The following is a 21,674-nucleotide window of genomic DNA, read 5'->3' on the forward strand; positions in this document are numbered from 1 at the left end:
ATACTTACTCTTCTGGTCCTCCATGAAATCATGCTCAATGGCTGAAGCAGCTCTCATTGAGAGCTAATCTAAATGCTTGCTCTTGATACTTATGTTTTTAAATTTTACTGTTCCATTATTTTAATTAATATCATTTTCTTGTTGAAATTTACAATAAACCTTCTCTGTCTGCACTCTAGGTCCTGAAGGACTTGGTTTCACTGTGGTTACCAGAGACTCTTCGGTTCATGGCCCTGGTCCTATTTTTGTGAAGAATATTTTGCCAAAGGGGGCAGCAGTCAAAGATGGTCGTTTGCAATCAGGCGACCGAATACTGGAGGTTAGCAGAACTGGGAATATCAAACATCCTGTCCTTTCTCACCACTAAATATTGTTTATCGACTTTTCAAATTTATATTTTATATTTATTTGTATTTTCTGAAATTACTAGTGACCAAAATAGCATAGCATGTTTCTAATTTAAACCCCATATTGTAGGTTGTTGGGGTTTTGTTTTTTTTAAACACAGTGCTTTCATACTGCTTGTTGACTTAAATACACAGTTCAGAATCAGGTGCCTGTGAAAACAGTCTTGCAAGGCATTCAAACAAGGGAGAGCTGATAAAATGGCTGCCCGATTTTGAAAGTAGATACATCAATTGAAAAAAACCAGTCTCTGAAATAATATCCATGGATCTGTGTTTTCACTGTGAATGTTTTTCTAATGCACATTTTAAATCAGTTGCATTGTATTTTCTCGGTTTTAAATGTTCATATTTGTCTGACTTACGAACTCATTATCTATGGGGCTATTTTTACTTGCTAACCTCAAAGAGCTCTAATGTAAACAATATTAACTCTTGTTTAGTGGTTTTCACTTTCAAAGTGCTTTACAAACTGATTAATCTTCACAAAACCCCTGCCAGGTAGGTGTTATAAACCCCCATTAACAGATGGTGAAAAGTAGCAAAGAGGATAAGTGATTTGTGCAAGCCTGAGAGAAAACTCACTGTAGCAACCAAATTAAGGGCTTGGGTACATGGCTCTGCAGCACAGATTATGGGGGTGTGAATTCCAACACACACTGAGGTGTTGCTCTGTAACTGCCCCATGTAAACCTTGCTAACATGAACTAGCAGGTATCTAATTTGTAGTAACGTAGTCCCAGAAGACTACGTCAATGCAAGCTAGGTACTTTGTGGTTCCAGCTAGTAGGGTCTACACGGGCAGTCACAGCTTAACACTTCAGTGTGTGCTGTAATTCACGGTCCCGTGGTCTGTGCTACAGGACCATGTAGACCGCCCTTAAAACTCAACCTTTCTTGGTTCTCAGACCTCTGAACCACACCTCTCCCAGTTTAGAAAATCAAAGACAGCACTTGTTAGTCAGAGTTATTTTGTTTGTTTCCTAATTACATCGATTAGGTGAATGGCAGAGATGTCACTGGCAGGACCCAAGAAGAACTAGTGGCTATGTTGAGAAGCACTAAGCAAGGGGAGACTGTCTCTCTGATCGTGGCTCGGCAAGAGGAAGCCTTTCTGCCTCGAGAGCTGGTAATGTTTTTTCCGCTATGCCGAATCAGACTAGTTCTCTGTTTAAAAATTGACCTAAGAAATACAAGTAAACTGTTGCTAGATGAGAAACCAGTGAAGGGCAATTATTTAAAGCTGGTCTTGGAGAAGTATTTATATTTCATTTTACCCATTATTTAATACAATTCTTTGACATTTGATTTTCATCCCAGAAGTGACATCATAGGCATAATTTGCAAGGGAATACTGTAAATTAATTATGTAATGATGAGATTGAGAATGCCTGAAAATAAAGTACTCTTTTTTTAGGCTTAGGGTTTTGTTTTAAGTGTACATGGTGAATTTCATTGCTTGTGAAAGTAATGGACTAATGACACTGGTTGCTGACAGGCTCTGAAGCTTCCCTACACAATTCTGACAATGCCTCTAAAACAGGCATTGTTCAGTACTGGGCATCTCCTAAACTGGGAATACCAATTCTGGCAAATTATGTGGAGGTTATATGAGCTGAAGGGAAAATTCCATAGTAGTTCTCAGGGCTAATAGGGGAGAACCTTGCTTTCTTGGCAAACATTCTTTGATTTTAACAGAAAAAGTTCTAATATGTGTGAACTGTTCTTAAACTGTTTAACAGATTTCACATTCATTTAATAATAAAGCAGTGCTTTGGGAAACCTTGAATGTGAAATCATATTCCTTCCCACCCTAAATATACATAGGAGGAGTCCATTAATGTAGAGATACATACTTGTTTCCTCTCAAAGAAGACCATCTCTTTTCCCTTATCTTGACTGATGCATATATTTGTCTTTTCAGTGAGAGCTCTGCACGATAAAGGAAGGACAGCACTTCCTGCCTTTGTCTCATTCTATTTTCTTTAAAGAAAACAAATGGCCTTTCTTGTTTTCTTACTTGAAGAATGAGCTTTCTCCCTTTTGTCAGGACTTCGCTTTTCCTTTTGCTTTACCCCCTGTTAGCACCATCTCCTTCTGCAATCCACTTTGGTATGTTTTCTCATACTTTTCCTCTTGTTTCCTTGTTATCACTTAGTCCTTGTTGAGCAAAGTGTGTGTGTTGCCTGCACTCCTATCGGAAGCCCTGGAATAGGTTAGTTGCTGTGATATGACCCTCTGTCTTTCTGCCACTGCTTCCTGTACATGTACTACTGATCCAGAGCCAAAATGAAGTGTGCTGAGCTACTCTATTTTTGTTTTAATTTTCCTTTTTGCTTGAGCAATTATGTAAGGGGAAAAATTAGTGATGGAATGCTATCAAACCCATCCCAGGTTTATTAAAGATATAATAACATTGCTAATTAGTGGTTCCCAGAGCTGCCAACCATGCTGACCTTGGTGAGGCCCTATTTAGAAAGATCCTGAGCTCTAAATTCACTGTATGTATGGGCATGAAGGGGAGAGTTTCTACATAAATGTACAAACCTGTCCATCATATTTAGGATCGGAACTCAAACGTAATTCTCCTTCCTCTCCCCAATTTTTTTAAACAATAAAGGGGAAAAAAGCAAACAGTTTTGTTATGTAAGTTAGAAAGTACCATTGCTTGAGAAGTGTATGTTTTTTTTTTTAAGTGTGCCATACTTTTTTTTTTTAAACCATTTCTGTGTCGATGTCTTTCCCACCTAGCGTTATGTTTTCTGCTTTGCTGTTTTATGCCAGATTATCCTGGAAATTACAGCAACCGTTTTTGGGTAAAAGAAGCTGTCCAAATTTTTAATGTATTTATAATTTCTATCTGCCAAGCTTGCTTGCTATTCAATTCTAGACCCTATAGCAAGGATTAGCTATATTTCACGAGTTACTCCTGACTGGCAAGATTGAGACCTAGAAGGTAGCCACATTTATCCTTCTGGTTTGGCCTTCACTTAAATTGCTTTCTCTGTGAAAGAGTGATGCTCATATGGCCCTCAGAGCAATAGCGATGACATGTGAATTCTAATACAGTAGCGTAGGCCTTGTAAACCCATTGACCTGCCATATAACATATTTTAGTAGCTGAAATTTGTGTTGGATGCTTTTAAGGAACATGTCCTTCATGTTCTTTTAAGGAACATGTCCTTTCAGTAATATCTACTTGGTAACTTGCTATAGAAATATGGCTTACAATACTGCCAGGCTACCAGATGTTCAGATTAATGTGATGTTTGATGGAAGTCATGTGGCATCTGAAAATAGTCTCAGCAGAGATTTGAAAGGAATCAAAAACTAGCTGATGTGCCTTTGTTGTTGTTTTTAATTTTAAGATTGAATTAGAGTAATCCTCTGCCACCAACAATACATATTTGATAAAGGAGAAGAAAACACAAACCAACAAAATAGCTTAGAATGTTTGTTTTTAGGAGGAAAGTAGATGGTTAATCCAATATTTTCTAAGGATGATGTTAGCTACAGGCTGAGGCCCTATGTACTGCATGTAGAATATGACCCAAAAGTTTGTTGTGGTTGTGATTTTAACAGTAGGGTAGGGTAAATGCTGCTACAGCAAACCTGTTCTTCGTTTGAGCAGTGCTCTGAATATATGAGTTCAGTTCAAGATGTTGTTGGTGATCTCAAAAGATCTGAAGGGTTTGGCAACCTTGCTGTTGAAAGGTCCAATTCAAACACTCTGTGTCCTCGTGGCAGACTGTCTTTCACAGTCTCCAAGGCCTGGTGCAAAACACCTTTATTTTGTTTATTATTCCATTGTTTAAATAAACATATCGGCTGCTTCAGCACTAATCCCAATAGAAGTGAGTAAAATAACACAGGGTGACATTCTGTTAAGTGCCTGCACCCTAACAGTAGGAGAGTTTGTTATAAGGTAAGGTAAGTAATAGGGAGGGTAAAACAAAGCCTCTTTTTATGAAAGCTTGCCTTCAGTAACATTTCAACTGAATTAGATTGCACAGGAGCACTGTTCGAGGGTTTTGCCATTCTGATCTTATGCTGATAATTTGCTATCAAATATAAAAGTTAGATATTGAGAGTAGTAAACCTTTATCCTGAGTGTCTCTTGCTGCTTGTATACGTAAGGGGATGTTGTGAAAAGGGGATATTATTGGATTGCAGAGGATTGGAATTTAGTTATACTAACCCTGTCAAAGTTAACATCTGAGAGCTGCATGGTTACACTGTTTGTACGTTGGAAACATTAAATAAAACCGAAAGCAAGCTCTTTGAGTTATTGTCATTACTCAAAAAGAGAATAAGGGGCTTTTATGAGATTTTCTTATTGAAGCAGATGAGGAGAGTAGAATTTGGACCAACCACAGACTGTCCAGTTAGCCAAAAGGTACTAGGAATTCCTGCCAGTTGTTAACAATGTAATAGCTGAGTAAGGAGCTGGTTACAAACTCAGGATGAACTTGAATTGCTTAATTACCCCCGACTACAGACTAGCCGGTGATTAGTGCATACTACGGGTGCAGTTTGGATTTAAGCTATGCAGTAGTGTGTACATTTTCTAAAGCATGTTTAAAGGTTAGAGAAAAAATGACTCACTGATCAGGGTTGGATTTTCCAGCTATTATCAAAATAAATAAAACATACATCAAATGAAGGCTACTGTTCCATCCTATTCTGAAAATATACCCACAGTTTTGATCATGTATTTATCTGTCTCTCTCTCTTCTCTCATTTTCCCCAGGAAAAAATGTGTGATCTTAAGGTGGCACTCTCTTTTTTTAAATGATTTAAAGATCGTTTTCCTTTTTCTCCAAGTTGGTAAAATACAAAGCCACTTAAATTAGAATCAGCTAAAACTTAACCCTTCTATGGCATGGCGCTGTTCATTCCCGGGACAGTGGCTTTTACAAGTGTTCTTGTTACTTTTAATGAGTGTTCAAGCTACAGGATGTGTGTGCACAGAGGTGGAGAAGTGCCCTTCCACCAAACTTGTCACAAATAATAAAGCATTGAAAAGGTTAATATGTATTTTTATGTATTTTAAGCCTTGGCAGGCACATTACTGTAAGCTTTGCATCTCTGTCATTTTAAAGATGGTTTTGAACAATCAGGTCTAGTTGTGATCATTATTTGTCTTGTTACTGCACACATTACTTCATCCCTTGGGGGGAAAAACAAAGCACAACAAAAACAGTCGCACTGGTGTTTTTATAACAAATCCTATCGGAGAAGAACCTGTGTAATTTAACTGTTGATCTTTAAATCTAGAATTCTCTCTTTTTACATATTTACTACACAGTGTGGAAGGAAACACAGTTAGAGGCAAGTTCAGTTATGCCTTTTCTTCCTCTTGCTCTGTTGTGATTAACTTTTACGTTTTAGCTTTTTCCTAATTAATTCTTTGCACTACCCTGGAATTCTTCACCTAAAGGAAGATTTCTTGCTTGTCTGAAATGTTGTCCTTTTTAATTTAGGTATTCTAAGTTTGATTTCTTTATTGTTTCTTACCTGTTAATCTGCAGGAACGACAGCACCAAATTTCAATGCAGACTTAACCATTATTCGCAAAAAGAAAAGGAGTGCGAATACAGACTAACACGGCTGCTACTCTGAAATTTAACCTTTATTGTATCTCCAATTGGTTGTACTCACAATTTCAATAATTTATGTTTAAAATCCCTGATTAGTACATTAAATTAGGAACTCCTCTCATATACAAGTATACTAAATTATGGTTCAAATAAATTAGTCACCTCAGCAATTAACTGTTCTCTCTCTAAAATGAAATTTAGCTTTTGAAAATCTGGCCCATGATACACATCAAATTTTAATGCTTTTAAAGAATATATAATACAATTCTTTACAAACATTTTTGGACCTTATATAAATACAGGGAAGAAAAATCTTAAATGTATATAGAACTTTTCATTCCAAGGTGCTTTATAAACTATATACATACCAAAATCACATCTCCCTCAAGAATTTCTTGTGCAGAGAGTCTCCCCTAGGCTGGAACAATCTAAAAAGTATTGACAGAGGGGACCATGCACATGCATCTTTGTACATTAGAACGTTTTGCACAAGGGTATAGTAGTCAACCTTTAAACTCTAGAGTTTACATGAACTAAATTTATACACTTACCTCAGTATTTGCAGTATTAGCTATCCTTACTATAGGTAACCGCTAGAGTACAAGAAATATTGTACTGAGGCAAAGTTATGTAGTTATCTTGTTCATTATCTAAAATGACTATCCTGTTTTTATGCAGGGGATCACAGCATGAAGTATGGAGAGTAGGTCTTGGTATCATCTACCTGTTTATTTCTGCTGCCTCTGTTTTGTTTTGTTTTCCTCCTTAGCTTAGGATAATTTGTTTGAGTTGTTGAGTTTTTTTGTTAACACATTTTTTTTTGTCAAGCGGGTGGGTTTTTTGCACCATTTTGCAGTAGCAGAGTGAGGTTTTGGCAATGCTGTTGTGTATCAGTCTAGCTCCCATGAAAACAAAGAATTTCAGTTCGTTCCCAATCTTTCTCAAGGAGGGTCAGCAATATCTCTGTTGAGAGCTGCAGGGGAACTGACTTCATTTGGAAACTGGCATTGCTTTGGACCCAAATCCTTTAAAGATGATTTAGGGTGGCTCTCTTGAACTTTGAATCAGGATAGTCTGTCTGTTTCCAAACACTTATGGAAAAAACCCTTGAAGATCTGCAGATAAGATCAGTGTATTTGGCATCATATACACTGGAGAGCTCAGAAGTCTTAGTTGGCATCACACTTGAATCCATGAAATTAGAAACCAGAAAGACTTAAGAATAGGAGTGGGGACACTATAACATATGGTTCTCAACAGAAACTTAGTCTTTGTGTGCCTCAACTCCCAGCTATCTGGGCTACAATATTTATTTGCTGTAAAATCAAGATTTGCTTTGCCATTACTTAAATCCACTTGGCAGCTATAGGAGGTTACCATCTGAAAGCATCATCAGATCTGATTCATCTACCCATCAGAAATGATGATAATAATTCCTTCTGGCCCAAAGATCTGTGAACGTATCTATGAAAAAGTTCTTCTAGCACAGCGGTTTTCCAACGTTTTTTCTGGCGATCCAGGTGAAGAAATTTATTGATGCCTGTGACCCAATGGAGCTGGGGATGAGGGATTTGGGGTGTGGGGCCAGGAATGAGGGGTGCAGAGTATGGGAGGGGGGGTCTTTGGGCTGGGGCAGGGGGTTGAGGTGTGGGGCGGGGCTCAGGGCTGGGGCAGGGGGTTGAAGCTCAGGGATGCGGCTCTGCACAGCTCTTGCCCACAGGCACTGCCCTGCCCCCACGAGCTCCCATTGGTCGGTTCCTAGCAAATGGGAGTGTGGAGCCGGGTCTCGGGGTGGGGGCAGCACGTGGAGTCCTGTGGCTCCCCCGCCTAGGAGCCAGACCTACTGCTGGCCGCTTCCGGGGCGCAGCACGGTGTCAGAACAGGTAGGAACTAGCCTGCCTTAGCCGGGCAGCACTGCCAACGGGACTTTTAATGGCCCGGTCCGCAGTGCTGACCAGAGCCGCTGTGGCCCACTGCCTTACATTCCAAGACCCAGTACGGGCTTGTGACCAACAGTTTGAAAAACACTGTTCTAGGATATGACTTCTTATTGTGAACCTCTCTGGGATTTGAAGTGGGTAGACAAAACTATCTCTTCACCATCCCTACTTTAAAACTATAGCTATTAAGTCCGTTAGAAAAATTAATGAGATTCGTATGTGGCTGACCATCTAATAACAGTATTCCCATAGAGCCTGGATAATATCTCAGCATTTTGCTAAACTCTTCTTGAAGGTAGTGTGCAAATTTAGGCCCTGATTCAACAAGGTCTTCAACCACATGCTTGCCTTCAAGTATGTTAGATGTTAGTGGGATTACTTGCATGATCAAATGCCTGGCTGAAATGGGGCTTTAGTCTTAACTAGTTAATGTGCCTCCCAGTCTACTTCCCAGAGTCTCATCAAAAGGAAGTGAGGCTGGATAGTTAGGTGTTAAGAGTGCAGTTAGGTACTGAGTTATTACTTATGACAAAACTCTTTCACAAAGGGAGACCATTTTCTCTCATAACAATTACCGTGAGGTTTTGAATAAGTACACAAAAGAGGTTGAAGAATCTTGTTTTTGAAGTCTCCTCTGACGGAGTCTCACATGGTAAAATGTGAAATGCAATTCATCATCCTTGGAGGATTGAAGTGCTGAATCTGATTTGGTCAGTATTCAAAGCTGTGGTTCCAAGGCATCTAGGTATTTCAAACTAAAGCCTTTCTATCCAACATGACATGAACTTGCAGTGCACTACATTAATGTGCAAAATATCCAAGCACAATATAACATTCACCTCTGGCCTTTTAACAGGAGGTACCATTAGTGACTATTTTTATCACAATATGGTAGGTAGATAAATGCAGATAAAAAGCTTCTGTAAAAGTGTGGTAAGGGATACATGCAACAGTGACTTCAGTTATTTACCACATTGTGACATTACATCAGACCATTACCTTGCAGCATTGTTTTCAGAAACATTACAGTATATCTGCCACAACATATAGTGTTGGTTTTTATGGTAACTCACTAAATAATCAGCCACCAAAAGTGTGTGTATGTGTTTTTAAACTGTATCTAAGTTCTTATTGGAAGGAAGGTAAAGAATGGTGTAAACAATACGGCATGTTTTTTTCAAACCTTTCTGTCAAATAATAGTCAGTGTTCAGAGAGTGCTCTTTAACCTATAAGGTTTCTTGCAGAAAATAGTAGTGAAAGCATGTAAATGTCTTATTTCCTTCATAAGCCTTTTAAAATAATCCTCATGGGTACATTGCCTCTAACTGTGAGCTCTGAATGGCACTCAAGGGAGTTGGCATCTCTTATCAGAACTGAGCAGCCAGGCAAGGGGCAGCCAGCACATTGAGAGGCCATGATAGTGTGCTGGTCAAGGGCATCAGTCAGGTAGTGAAAGGCCTCTTGTTGTGTTAAACAAATGCTGTTTCCTTCCTGGCTTCAGTGAGAACTAGGGTTTGTTTTTTTTTTTGGAAGCTTCTTTTGGCAAAAGAACAATTGAGATAAATAAGGCAGCCCTTCCAGTCAGGGAGATGTGCATTAGATTATCATGAATCCATAGATAAAAAGTGCAGTGGTCAATGAGAACAGGCGTTCTTAGATTAAATAAGAGGTTTAATTGAAAGTGGTATCTCGGGAGATGGGGGATTGAGCATAATGTTTAGTAGATACCATGGACCATATTGAGAAGAAATAACAGAATGAACAGTGCTTATTTTTAAAACCTTCCTGTTCTGTTTCTGTTGTAGATAAAAGACAGTTTCTAGTGTAGACAGTGGAGAAGACTGAAGATGCATTTTGACTGTGTCCTGTAGGTGTGGAAAGATATTAGACGTATATAAATAGATATTACACTGTTTGAAGGATTACATATAGCTTTTTAATTAACAATGCAGAGATCTGTAACACAGATGCACTCTTTAAAGCTAAGTAAAAACCAATGGTAACACTTACTTGAGAACACTGCTAGCTAACTAAGTCTCCCGAAACTCTCAATTGAAGATTTTCCGTCTACTGCATTGACCATTGGTTTGCTATAGTTATAAGTTTTTCTGCTATTATGTCTAACAAGTTTACACAGTCCTCTCATCTGTTTTTGAAGTGCAGTCCTTTATGAACTTTGCTGGCCATTTTCTGACTAATTTGACTAATAAGTAAGAGTTTGCAGGAGAGAGGGCTTTGGGGTGTTTTTGTTTTGCTGTGTTATCAAATTCCAGTCTTCAATCCCAGGTTTGGGAGCAAAACTTCTCAAACAAGAGCCTTGGTTTTATTGATATAACAGTGAAGTCATTTGTATTTTGAGACTATTGATTCTATTGTTCAGTCATATCAGACAAATTATAAAATTGCTGCAGATTGCCCATATCCAATATATATTGAATTTTCAGAGGTCTGCGATAAGATTTAAGAGATTTGATTACAGCAAGTGTTTAATTTTTGGAAAATTACTGTTTTCACTTATTTCAAATCCTGTAGTTGCCAAGTAATACCAGCTGTCGTAACAATCTATGTATGAATATCAGTGAATGCCTACCCCCACTGGAAAACTTTTGAAAAGGATGCTGCAATCAGATCTTACTGGAGATCCCAGGGACACTTTTCAGTTCTTCGTTTACATGGCCCAAAAATTAAAAATTGATGAATTTATAGATGGAGAGACATGCATTAAGGATGTCTGTTCTTTTCCATGATACGGCCCTCTTTTCAGATGCTTATGTCCCCACACCCCCAATTTTTTTCTTATTGGGAAGTCTTTAACCAGATGAGCTCAGACCAGTGAGTCCTGGAAATAGTGAACAAAAGTTGTTTATCCAATTCCAACCCCTCCCTACTCTTTTTCTTTCCTCTTCTGGGACTGCCTCACAAGATATTGCTCAGAAACAAAGTGGACTCCCTTCCGCAACTCAGAGCCATGGAAGGAATGCCCATGAAAGTCCTGGGCAGGGGGGTTGTTCTCATTATTTCCTAGCCCTAAATAAGAAAAGAAATTGAAATCACATTTTGGATCTCTGACAACTCAACAAATTCATCCATTGTTTCAAATTCATGGATGATAAATTCAAATTCCTACCTGAGATCCTGAAGACTGTTCACAGCTCCTGACTTGCAAGATGCCTAGTTCCATATTGTAATTCATATCACTCACAGGAACTACTTCTAGTTTCTTGTGGGAAAGTCTCATTACTAATTCACAGTGGTTCCCTTTGGCATCTCCACAGCCCTAAGAGACTTCACCAAGTGCTAGCAGTCTTGGCTGCACATCCAAGAAGGCAATGGAATCAAGTACCATAGTGATGACTGGCTCACAGAGGGTCAATCATCACATGAGCAGCTCAGCCAGGCAGTCCTGGATCTTTTTGCTGCTCTTGGCCTCAAAGTCAAGATAGCAGAGTCCACTCTCACCTCTATTGAGTTGATTGACCTACCACTTTTCTCCCCCAAATCTCATACCACTCGGAGGTGGGGAGGCCAAACTTCACACCTTAGATGTTATCAGATCTGTCTCAGTAATTCTGCCATACCATTTCTAGTGTTCACCAACAAAATGAAGGGTCAACCAGTCTTCACCCAAAGAGTGTTGAAATGGACTGTATCAGAACATGTTATACAGTAGCGCGGTGGACCCACCTCAGTAGCTTAGGACCTGTTTCATCAGGGCTCAGTTTGCCTCTATAAATTATCCCAATCTCAGAGATTTATATAGCATCTACCTGTAGTTCAACTCATACCTTTACTCAGCATTACTCCTTGGTAAAGGGCTCCATATCCAATGCCTGCTCTGCCAAAGCTGCCCTACAGTCATTGTTTCAGTAGGTTCTAAGTACCCATCTCCAGGACGTGAGTTACTGCTTCAGCCACCAGAAGTGGAATACATGGGGACAATCATTCAAAGAAAGGCTGGTTAATTTACAGTACAGTATCTTTGTCTTCAAGATGTCAGAGTGTATTCCATAATCTCCATTCCTTCTCTGCTACTATGGAGTCATTGACAATCTGGATTCTGTTTTAGTTAAGAAACTGGAGAGCGGTTGTGGTTGCCCTTTCCTTTGTACCCTCAGCTACAGGGTGCTAGAGGGCCCCACAGATACTACTATTGAAAAGATTCCAGTTTCATAATCATGGAGCACATGTGCACCAGAAGAGGAAAATCTATGGACAACACATCTCGAAGAACCACAATTACTGTAGGCTAAGTAACCATTCTTTACTCAAGCACATCCCTGAAGTAAGTTTGTTTCCTTTAGGTTCATGAATATATCTAGGCAGAATTAAAATTCAACACCTTTTGATTCCCCATACTTGTAATTTAATATATATATAAAGGGTTACTAGGGATCATCTTGTGACAGATGCATGATGTCGGGAGCATGAAAACTTCAAAAGATTATTATATTGAAATGTGCCAAATACCGTAGGCATTGGGAGTAGTAATACATTTTTGTATCTATAAATGTTATATATATCCTTGTGAACTAAGGATTATATACTAACTCTATTGGGGAGGGTTACTGAGTTCCCCCAAGAAGTAAAATCAGTGGGGGATAATTACTGCAGACCCTAGGACTGCGAAACAACTCCAGAGAAGTACCACCTCTTGAGGTGACTTACATTTACTGGTTCAGACTGTGTTCAAGAGGTCCACCGACAAAGAGCTTGTGGTATAAAGGGCCAGACTGAACTGGCTGAGAAGGGCCCTCATTTTGATCCAAAAATGACATGGGATTGTAACCAAGAAGGAAAAACCCTGCTGGAAGGGTTTGAGGGACTGGAAACCTACCAGCGTCTCCATGTGGAAGATGAGTGACCCTTATTAAGCTTAGCATTCATATGGACTGTTTTTTCTTTGTAATACTTTTGTCCTAAAATAGACTGTATTTTGAGAAAGCTGGCTGGCCACTGGTAACTCAGGCATTGTTTCTGAGAGAACAATCTGCAGATGTTGGACTGATGTCAAACCTGCTGGGATAGTCGCAGTGAATCGCAGGGGACTGCACCTAAATCCCAGATCTGGAGGGAGACACGCAGGTCCTTTCCCATAGAGAGGTGAGGCCTAAGACCTAAAGGGCACCCTTGAGGATACTGTGGAGGGAGCAGAGGTGCAGTTAAACATAGAACTGACACCCCCCGTGCCACTGAATTGCTTACGTGGCTCTGTGGTGGAATGCAACTTCAACACAACACTACACTTTAAGAGATGTGGATGTATATTATATAGATTGTGGAGGAAATGTCACCTTAATTACTGCCTGGAGTAATTCTAAAATATTGGTTGTGTTCAGAGAAACCCTAAGGTGATCCAGCAGAAACTCACATTTGTATCATTTTTGACACTCACTGTACTCTTTCTGGAACAGAAACTTGTTAGTGTGGCAGCTCATTTCATTCACACCATCCTCAAGTGAACTAGGATTATAGGATGATACCAATTTTGAAGTAAAGAACTGAGAGCAAAGGTATTTCTAATAGAATTGAAGACTTAGTGCATCAGGGTGGAGTTGCTTTACCAGACCATAAGTCTTTCAGTCAAGGATTACTGCTCTGCTGTAAAATATTGATGCACTGGGATAGCATTCTAGCAATGTACGGGAAATTTAGGATTTGGGAAAGTTGTTAGTAACAATGAATAGTCATGATGTATGAGACTGGTTTCCCAAAAAAGGCAGTTAGCTGGACAAATTCCCTTACTTTTAGGAAGGTTGCAGCTGTTTATGGTCACCAGTGAAGGGACATCTATTATGAAGAACAGAAGGAGTATGAGGATGAGAATTTAAAGTTACTGGTATATTGAAAGGTTCAGAGTAGCAGCCGTATTAGTCTGTATTCGCAAAAAGAAAAGGAGGACTTGTGGCACCTTAGAGACTAACCGATTTATTTGAGCATAAGCTTTCGTGAGCTACAGCTCACTTCATTGGATGCATCCGATGAAGTGAGCTGTAGCTCACGAAAGCTTATGCTCAAATAAATCGGTTAGTCTCTAAGGTGCCACTAGTACTCCTTTTCTTTTTGGTATATTGAAGGAAACCAAACTTTTAGGAAATGTATTTGTATTTCTTCCTCTGCCAACAGAAATTTTCAGTAGGTTTTTCATTGCTGTAGTTGTCTGTGATGAATTAATTGCTACTTGCTATGTTGAGCATCCAAGCATTTGTGGTTAGATTCCATGGAATAGGTAAGGAATGATATGTCTTAAGTTAAGAGATAAGGACAGGGCTACCGTAGTTTCATGCTGAGCTGTGGAATTGACTTTTACATCTGAAGCAGCTTTCCTTTCACCTATCCTGTAAAGAGTTCTGGTCAGTGGGGTTTCACTTCATGGCTAGCTAGTGTGTGACATTACAGTTAAAACAAACCAGACTTAGTTTGGTTTTAAGTCACATTTAGCTGGATCTTAGTGTAAACATCACTTCATTTTTTGACTTCTTTTCCAATTTACAGTGGATCAGAGGTACCCAAAATTCTTTGCCACTCCTTCCAGTCCATGGCATGGGTTCGTAGGTCTTGGAGTTCAATTCCTTTTCTCTTCAAACTTCTCTTAAGAGTCTTTCCACCGTATCCTTGGACTTCCATGTCCTTTTTTGCTGTCTTCTTCCTCTCATGCTTTCTTTCCTGGTCATTATCACATGTGCCGCGCACCTCAAACATGTGCTCCCCAGGCTTTCCATCACTAAGGGTATGTCTACACTGCAATTAGACATACCCTGTCTGGCTGGCTGGCCTGTGTCAACTGACTCGGACTCGTGGGGCTTGGGCTAAGGAGCTGTTTGATTGTGGTGTAGACATTTGGACTTGGGCTCTAGACCTTCCCCCTTCGTGAGGTCCCAGAGCTCACTCTCCAGCCCAAGCCCAAGCCCAAACATCTACACCGCAATTAAACAGCCCCGTAGTACAAGTCAGCTGACATGGGCCAGCTGTGGGTTTTTTATTTGCAGTGTAGACATACCCGAAGAGTTCCAAGTTAATCTCCCCACTGATTTCTTCCATGTGCCCTCTAACCTCTGCTTGTCTTCCATTCTCCTCAGTATGTTGTTTTCCACTACCTGTATGTTTTTTTTTTTTCTTCCCTTTCTATCAGATCCACCCTTTCCAAACCGTAGAGCAGGCAGGGACAAACACATGCATTGTACATTTTTCCTTTCAATTTGTTACTTAATTGCTGGTCCCACAGTACTCCTGCCACCTTTTTCACTGCTGCCCATGCATGCTGGGTTCTTCTTTTCAATTCTCCAGATTTCTCTCCGATGGCAGTAAGTGTATTTCCCAATACAAAATTCTTTCTTCTGATTCAGCTTCTCTCCTGAAACTCCTATCAACAGCTCTTTGTCCACCTTTGTTACTTGCATAACTTCAGTTGGCTTTGCATCTACCTTCAAACACAGATGCCCACTCTGATACCATATTTAACACTTCCTTTTAGCTATCAGCCAAAAGGGCCAGATTGTCAACATTCATTGGCTGGATCTTAGGGTAAAGCTGAATGTAAATATGCACCCAAGAAGGGGCAGTTTTTCAACCAATTTAGTTCTACTGGATAAGGAGCAGTTGTGAAAGGTATTAGGGGGGATTGTCTGGAGAGTTCCTTGAGTAATAGGTACAAGCAGCTGTTGTTTTCATTGAACTTTAATTTACTGTGGTTTTCTTATAATAAAATTACTCGATTCTTAGAGTGCTGCAGTGAAAGGGTTGTGAAAACTATAAGGATTCCAAACTGGGTATTGAAGGAGAGCTGAAAGAAACCTAATACTGAAAAAAATTAGTATTTATATCTCACTGAACATATTTTTAAGATCTCATTTGTTACAGATAGCATGTCTAGGCACTCAGATGATAACCCAATGGATTGGTGAAAAGCACTAATGCAAAGAATACGTTTATTAAATCAAAGTAAAAATGTTACACAAAACTTGAAGAGTTTGGTTAGCTTTTCACATGTTTTTAGCAGTCTACTTGTATGGGAATCTAGTGTAAAACTGAACTCACTTATATTTAGAAACAATGATATAAAGCATGTGTTTGTAGTTATTATTTATAGTATATAAATGTACAATAATTGTCTAGTTATTGTTGTCCACTAGAATTAACATCATTTTGTAGCTTCTGTTATAAAATATTTTATCATTTGTAGGGACATGGCAAAAAAAGAAAAAACACTTGACAGAGCAGTTCAGGAATGAACAGTCTGTTTTATCCATGCTGTCTCTCCTGTCATCATTTGAGGACATGAGCAATTTTCCAACTTCTTCACTATAAAGATCTGTCTTACAGCCAGACTTTCTTGCACTGTGCTGAGGGGGCAAAAAGGTTTCAGTTGTACTGGCTTGGTATGATTATAGGGAGTTGTTTTATGTTTTGTGGTATTTCAGCAACCATTTATTTTGTGATCCAAAAGGATACTGACAGAAAATCCCAGAGAATATATAAGTGAATGATGTCAGCAAGTGCACCCAATATTCATGATGTGAAATGATGTGATTATATGAGGTGGTATGGATATTACCTGTCCATTTCCTATGCTGTTAGTTGAAAATAAAGCTCCTATTTGGTGCAGCAAGCAAGTAGCAGGCAGAAATGTAGGTGATCCCATTTATATAAGGCGTTTGGGGTGCTATCGTTGCATTAGGAGATAGTTAAGAAGTTTGCTGTGGTTGGGGTATATATTTCAGTGAGAAGTCATATTTTTTGGTTGGTATTTTATTTTGGGTCCAAAATTTAGTGCCACTCCTCCCTTCCCTCCTTCCCACCCCCCATTTCAAATGCTATCAATAGAAGATCTGGTAATCTCTGTCTTCTCCCCCTCCCCCTCCCTCATTTATTTATTTATTTATTTAGTGCCCCTATCTCCATAATATCTGAGAATTTATGCTAAAACTCATCCTCCCTCACACTGATCCTGCGATTGTCAGATCTGGGCTGCAGTTCATTCCATATCTAAGATTTCTTATGGCTAGGTAAGATACATCTTAGATGAAGGATTCCCTCTTTTGAGCCATGTTGTGGGATACATACCTTAGCAGTAGATTCCTAGCAGCCCCATTGTGGTAATATATTTCATAACTACAAATCATTAATCAGTAAGATCGAGTCTAATGAACTTCAGCTAGAGGGGAGGCTGTGGTGCTGCTCGTGGGCCATGTGATTAAGTGACTTGACCGAACTCCTATGATGAGTCATTGTCACAGGCGACAATACAAATCCAGACATCCAACCGTATTCTCTAACCACTCTAGCTCAGTTTCCCTTATTTATTTTAATTCATTGGCTTTGGGAACTTTTACAGGACTGTTGCCTCCATGTTATAATTTTGTTAATTACTTATGTAAGGAAAAAATGTCATAGAAAGTTGTGTACTTCAGGTGAAAAAAAGCAAGTGCACAGAAATGGAGCAAAAGTAGTGGAGATAAGCTAATGACATCAAGACAGTAATTATCAGTGTCAACACCGTGCCATTTTTGTGTTTTCCAATTAAATGAAATGAATTGACTTCCATGCAATTAATTTTTAATAAATATTTGTATTTGGTACATATTAGAATCAAGGTTTATACTTCTAGCTCACTGAATAGTGTGACCCCTCCCTCAGACAGTAGTTACTTTCCATCAGCAATAGTGGCGTCTTAGATAAATGTAAGTGAATCATGTATTCAATTGACACTATTTCAATGATTGACATTCACTTACATTTAGTTTTTACCCTTATTGGTTTTGATCACACCTCTTGCTGCCCATGTAGGGTGTTAAATGTATTGTATAGTGGTCTCAGTCCACTGCCAGTTGGACAGAATAATAAACTTTAAGGTCATTAAGGAACCATTATGATTATCCAGAAGCCAGCCCCACAACTGGCACACGTTGATGCTGTGTGGACAATCTCAGCAGAGACGGCAAGGATGTGGGGCGTGAACTTCCTTGTACCCATGGACGTGGTATAGGAGAACCTCAGAGTTACAAACCCCTCGGGAATGGTTTGTAACTCTGAACAAAACATTATGGTTGTTCATTCAAAAGTTTACAGTTGAACATTGACTTAATACAACTTTGAAACTGTACTGTGCAGAAGAAAAATGCTGCTTTGATGCCATCTTAATTTAAATGAAACAAGCATGGAAACAGTTTCCTTACTTTGCCAAATATATTTTTTAAACTTTCCCTTTATTTTTTTAGTACTGTGCTGTATTTGTTTTTTTGGTCTCTGCTGCTGCCCGATTGTGTACTTCCGGTTCCAAATGGTTGATTGGTCAGTTCCTAATTTTGGTGTTTGTAACTCTGAGGTTCCACTATACCTCCAAGTTAGGTTTGAGGAATGTTGGCAGGACAGTGTTGAGAAGTTTCCACTGCCACTTCCTGTGTGGTGCCCATTCTGTGGATTAACAGAGGACTTCAGTCCAGCACCTTTGAGAAATGCTAACTTCACGTTCTGCTTTTTAAAATGGTATTTTTCTGCATATACCATTTTTCTATTAATTTTGTTTCTTACACTGCTGCTCCAAACTTTAAAAGAGATCCAAAGCATGCACCAATTCATCCACTAAGGGTGCAATAATTTTTTAAGGATTTAGCTTAGAATGGTATGGAATTGAACCACACAACTCTATTAAAATCAGTGAGCGTACATGTAAAGGCAGTATGAATTATGAGAGTACGTTTTTAATGTAGCTGTTTGTATAAGTTTGAAATGCAGAGTCCTTCACCTTAAACTGTAGTATCAGACTTGTAGTACCTTGTGCTAAAGTGTTTCCATATTCCATGTAATCATATTTATAAATATTTTAATAATATATATTCGGTCACAGAATCATGTGACCAAATCATAGGCAATAGCCTAAAAGCTGTTGACTAGATAAAGGAAAGATATGGTCAAAACTATTTTTAGTTACATGAACCTGTCCAAAGAATTAGATCTGGGAAACCTAGAATGTACTGTGTGTGTAATATTCTCTTTTTTTCCTCCACTGTTTTCATCTTTCAATTTCTCCAACAGAAAGGAGAGCCCAACTGCAGTATTCTTTCACTGGAGACCACAGAACAGCTGACCTTTGAGATACCTCTGAATGATTCAGGTTCTGCTGGACTTGGTGTTAGCTTGAAAGGCAACAAATCTCGGGAGACCGGGGCTGACCTTGGGATTTTCATCAAATCCATTATCCATGGAGGTGCAGCTTTTAAGGTATGGAAGAACTGTATTAGCTCTTGTCTGGTAGTATTCAGATGTTTACATGCTCTTCTAGGAGTTTTTCGTGAGAGAGTTCTTGTCTTCTCACTTCCAGAAAATTACTGGAATGCTCTTCTAAACTGTGCTAATTCCAGCACATCACATAATAATATCCTATGTACATTAACATATATAAATATATATATTTAGCTCACACACCAATATTTACCTCATAGTTAAGATTGCTCAAGTGTTTCTTTATTCTATAAAGAGATCTTACAAAGATGCATACTTGTACTGAAAAAAATGTATACTTTTTTCCTTTTTTTTAAAGTGATGTCAGAGTTAAGGCTGTACATTTGAGTGAACTTTTGCAGAATTGACTCTGAGCTTTGTGGTTTAGAGTATTTTGGAGTGAAAAAGGCTTTGGGTAGAATTTCCAAAAACGCCTAAGTGAAGGGGACTTAGGCCTCCTTCATCACATAGGCATTTTTTAAAAGTCTACCCTATGTCTTAGAGTTGAGGAGTCTGTGATTATATTTGGTGGGGGTAAGAGATGTGAATTGAGGTTGGTTTGGATGTTAGTGTTTGCCTAAACTGGTGATTTCCTTGATTTTTAATTTGTGCTGATAGGAAATACACTTGAGCAACTTTAACTGTACGTTAATGGCATCTTTGGTGTGAGAATTTCCTTGGTGTGGTGGTGGGGGTTTTTTTAACAACAAAAGTTTTAAGTAGGCTTGGTGAGTAAGGACTGAAGGAGGAAAACTAAGCTCTGGTAGATGCCATGAGGTACACCATAGCAATGGTGATTACTGCAGTGGGACTCTTCTGCTTGTAGATTTTTATGTACGGAGTGTGTGTATTGGGGCGGGATTTATAGTTTTGTGGAATGTGAAGGAAGGAAGATAATAAGGGCAAGCCTTTTTTCCAAGCTGAAAGTGCTAAACTTTACATGCTTAAAATGTCTAACATGGAGAAAGGTGTTTCTCTGTTTCTGTGCCTCCTATGCCTTCTTTTCATTCCATGTCTGTCCCTGACCCCTACAGGTGGCCTCTGTACCCTCTGAAGCTGAGGCTTCCTTGTTATCTGTCATCCTCTAAATCACCCATTCCCCTTAGTTTTCTGTAGACTTGCTAGAGTTTGTGACAGAAAGCCCTGAACTCTCATACCTAGCAAGGTCTGTCAGAATGAATGCCACTCTGGAAGGTGTTGAGACTCCACAGTGCAGTGGTGCAGTGTAAGAACCTGGATAGCATTGTCAGATGGGGAGGTGGCCTTCCTCGTGACCTGAGAAGCAACCAAAGCTGGCTGTGAACATTCAGTGCTCTGCCAGGCTCCATGGTGCAAGAAAACAAACTAAAACAAAAGTTATAACAGAAAAGCCAAATCACATTTTTATTTTTATTTTTCCTCACAAATAGCTCCATGCTGGGCTTTAATGTAAGTTGAAACCCTTGTGAAATTGTACATTTGTAACTTGAGTTTGTGATGTTATGTGACCCTGGAAAAAAAAATCGGTGAAACCTGAAAAAAGCGTTTTTTAAACCACCTTGAACTGTACCACAAAGGCACTTAAAAGTGTGAAGTGCCATAGATTACAGTTCTTGCAAAAGCCCATTTTTGAGAATGATTTCTGTGAATTTTCCAGTTTTAATTAAAGGATTCATACCTTGCTTTAAGTGGAGAACTCAAAATAGCCTTAACTACTGAACCATTAGGGTAATGATGCCCAAACTGTGGTGCATGACCCACTAGGGGGGCATGGAGGAATGTTTTTTGGGGGGGGCGGGGGAGTGGTGAGGCCTAGGCCAGCCCCTATGGGAAGTGGGGATCGCTGCCCCGAAGCCCCGCTCTGCCCCTGTCCACTGCCAGGCCATCTCCGCCTCGAGCCCCAGCTCCTCCCCCATTTCCAGTTCAGCCCCCAGTTTATTGCATGTAGCATTCTCTCTGGGCTGCTTTTAGTCTGTCCAGAGTTCCAAGGGTGACACAGCTGGACCCATAAAGCAGTGTAAAGACAATGAAATTACAAAGTCATTTAGCGTTTACAAGAATAAAAATTCAGCAAGCCTGTGAGATGGAGAATAATGTATTCAATCTGAACTGTCAATGGAAACCTAGTTTGTCATATTCTTTTTACTTGCCAATCAAAATATTGTTAGTATTATGGACAAAGCGTGCCTTAGTTGAGGTTAACAACAGTTGCACAGAACTGATGTCTGAGCTGAACACAAACTGATAAATCACAACATTATGACTTGTTCATCTCTCTCATGGAAGTAAGGACACTTGTTCACTTTTTTGATTAAAAAGCACTTGAATAACTTGCTAATGTTTACGAAATTTATTGGCAGCAAGTTCACCAAATAAAATTTGAATAGAGATAGCTTTAGTGAAATTAAAAACAAGAGTCTTAATCATCTTGTCATGTAATACATTTAGCTGTTTTGGATCTATAATGTAATATTTTCTTTTGTGTTATCTCAGCAGATCCTAACAATTCTGTTTTCTGTAGAAACACCTTTAA

General features: G+C 39.2%; 1 protein-coding gene across 3 annotated transcripts in view; it reads left to right on the forward strand.

Moving 5' to 3' along the window:
• The window catches only part of PARD3B (par-3 family cell polarity regulator beta), a 615,914-nt gene that overhangs the window by 323,548 nt on the left and 270,692 nt on the right, over positions 1-21,674 (forward strand). For all 3 annotated transcript variants that reach the window (XM_077830252.1, XM_077830251.1, XM_077830253.1), the window contains 3 exons: positions 180-319; positions 1,405-1,533; positions 18,977-19,162. In XM_077830252.1, the coding sequence (XP_077686378.1) occupies positions 180-319; positions 1,405-1,533; positions 18,977-19,162 (455 nt within the window). The remainder of the gene's footprint in view (positions 1-179; positions 320-1,404; positions 1,534-18,976; positions 19,163-21,674) is intronic.

The sequence above is a fragment of the Eretmochelys imbricata genome, chromosome 11, assembly GCF_965152235.1.
Source record: "Eretmochelys imbricata isolate rEreImb1 chromosome 11, rEreImb1.hap1, whole genome shotgun sequence".
NCBI lineage: Eukaryota > Metazoa > Chordata > Testudines > Cheloniidae > Eretmochelys > Eretmochelys imbricata.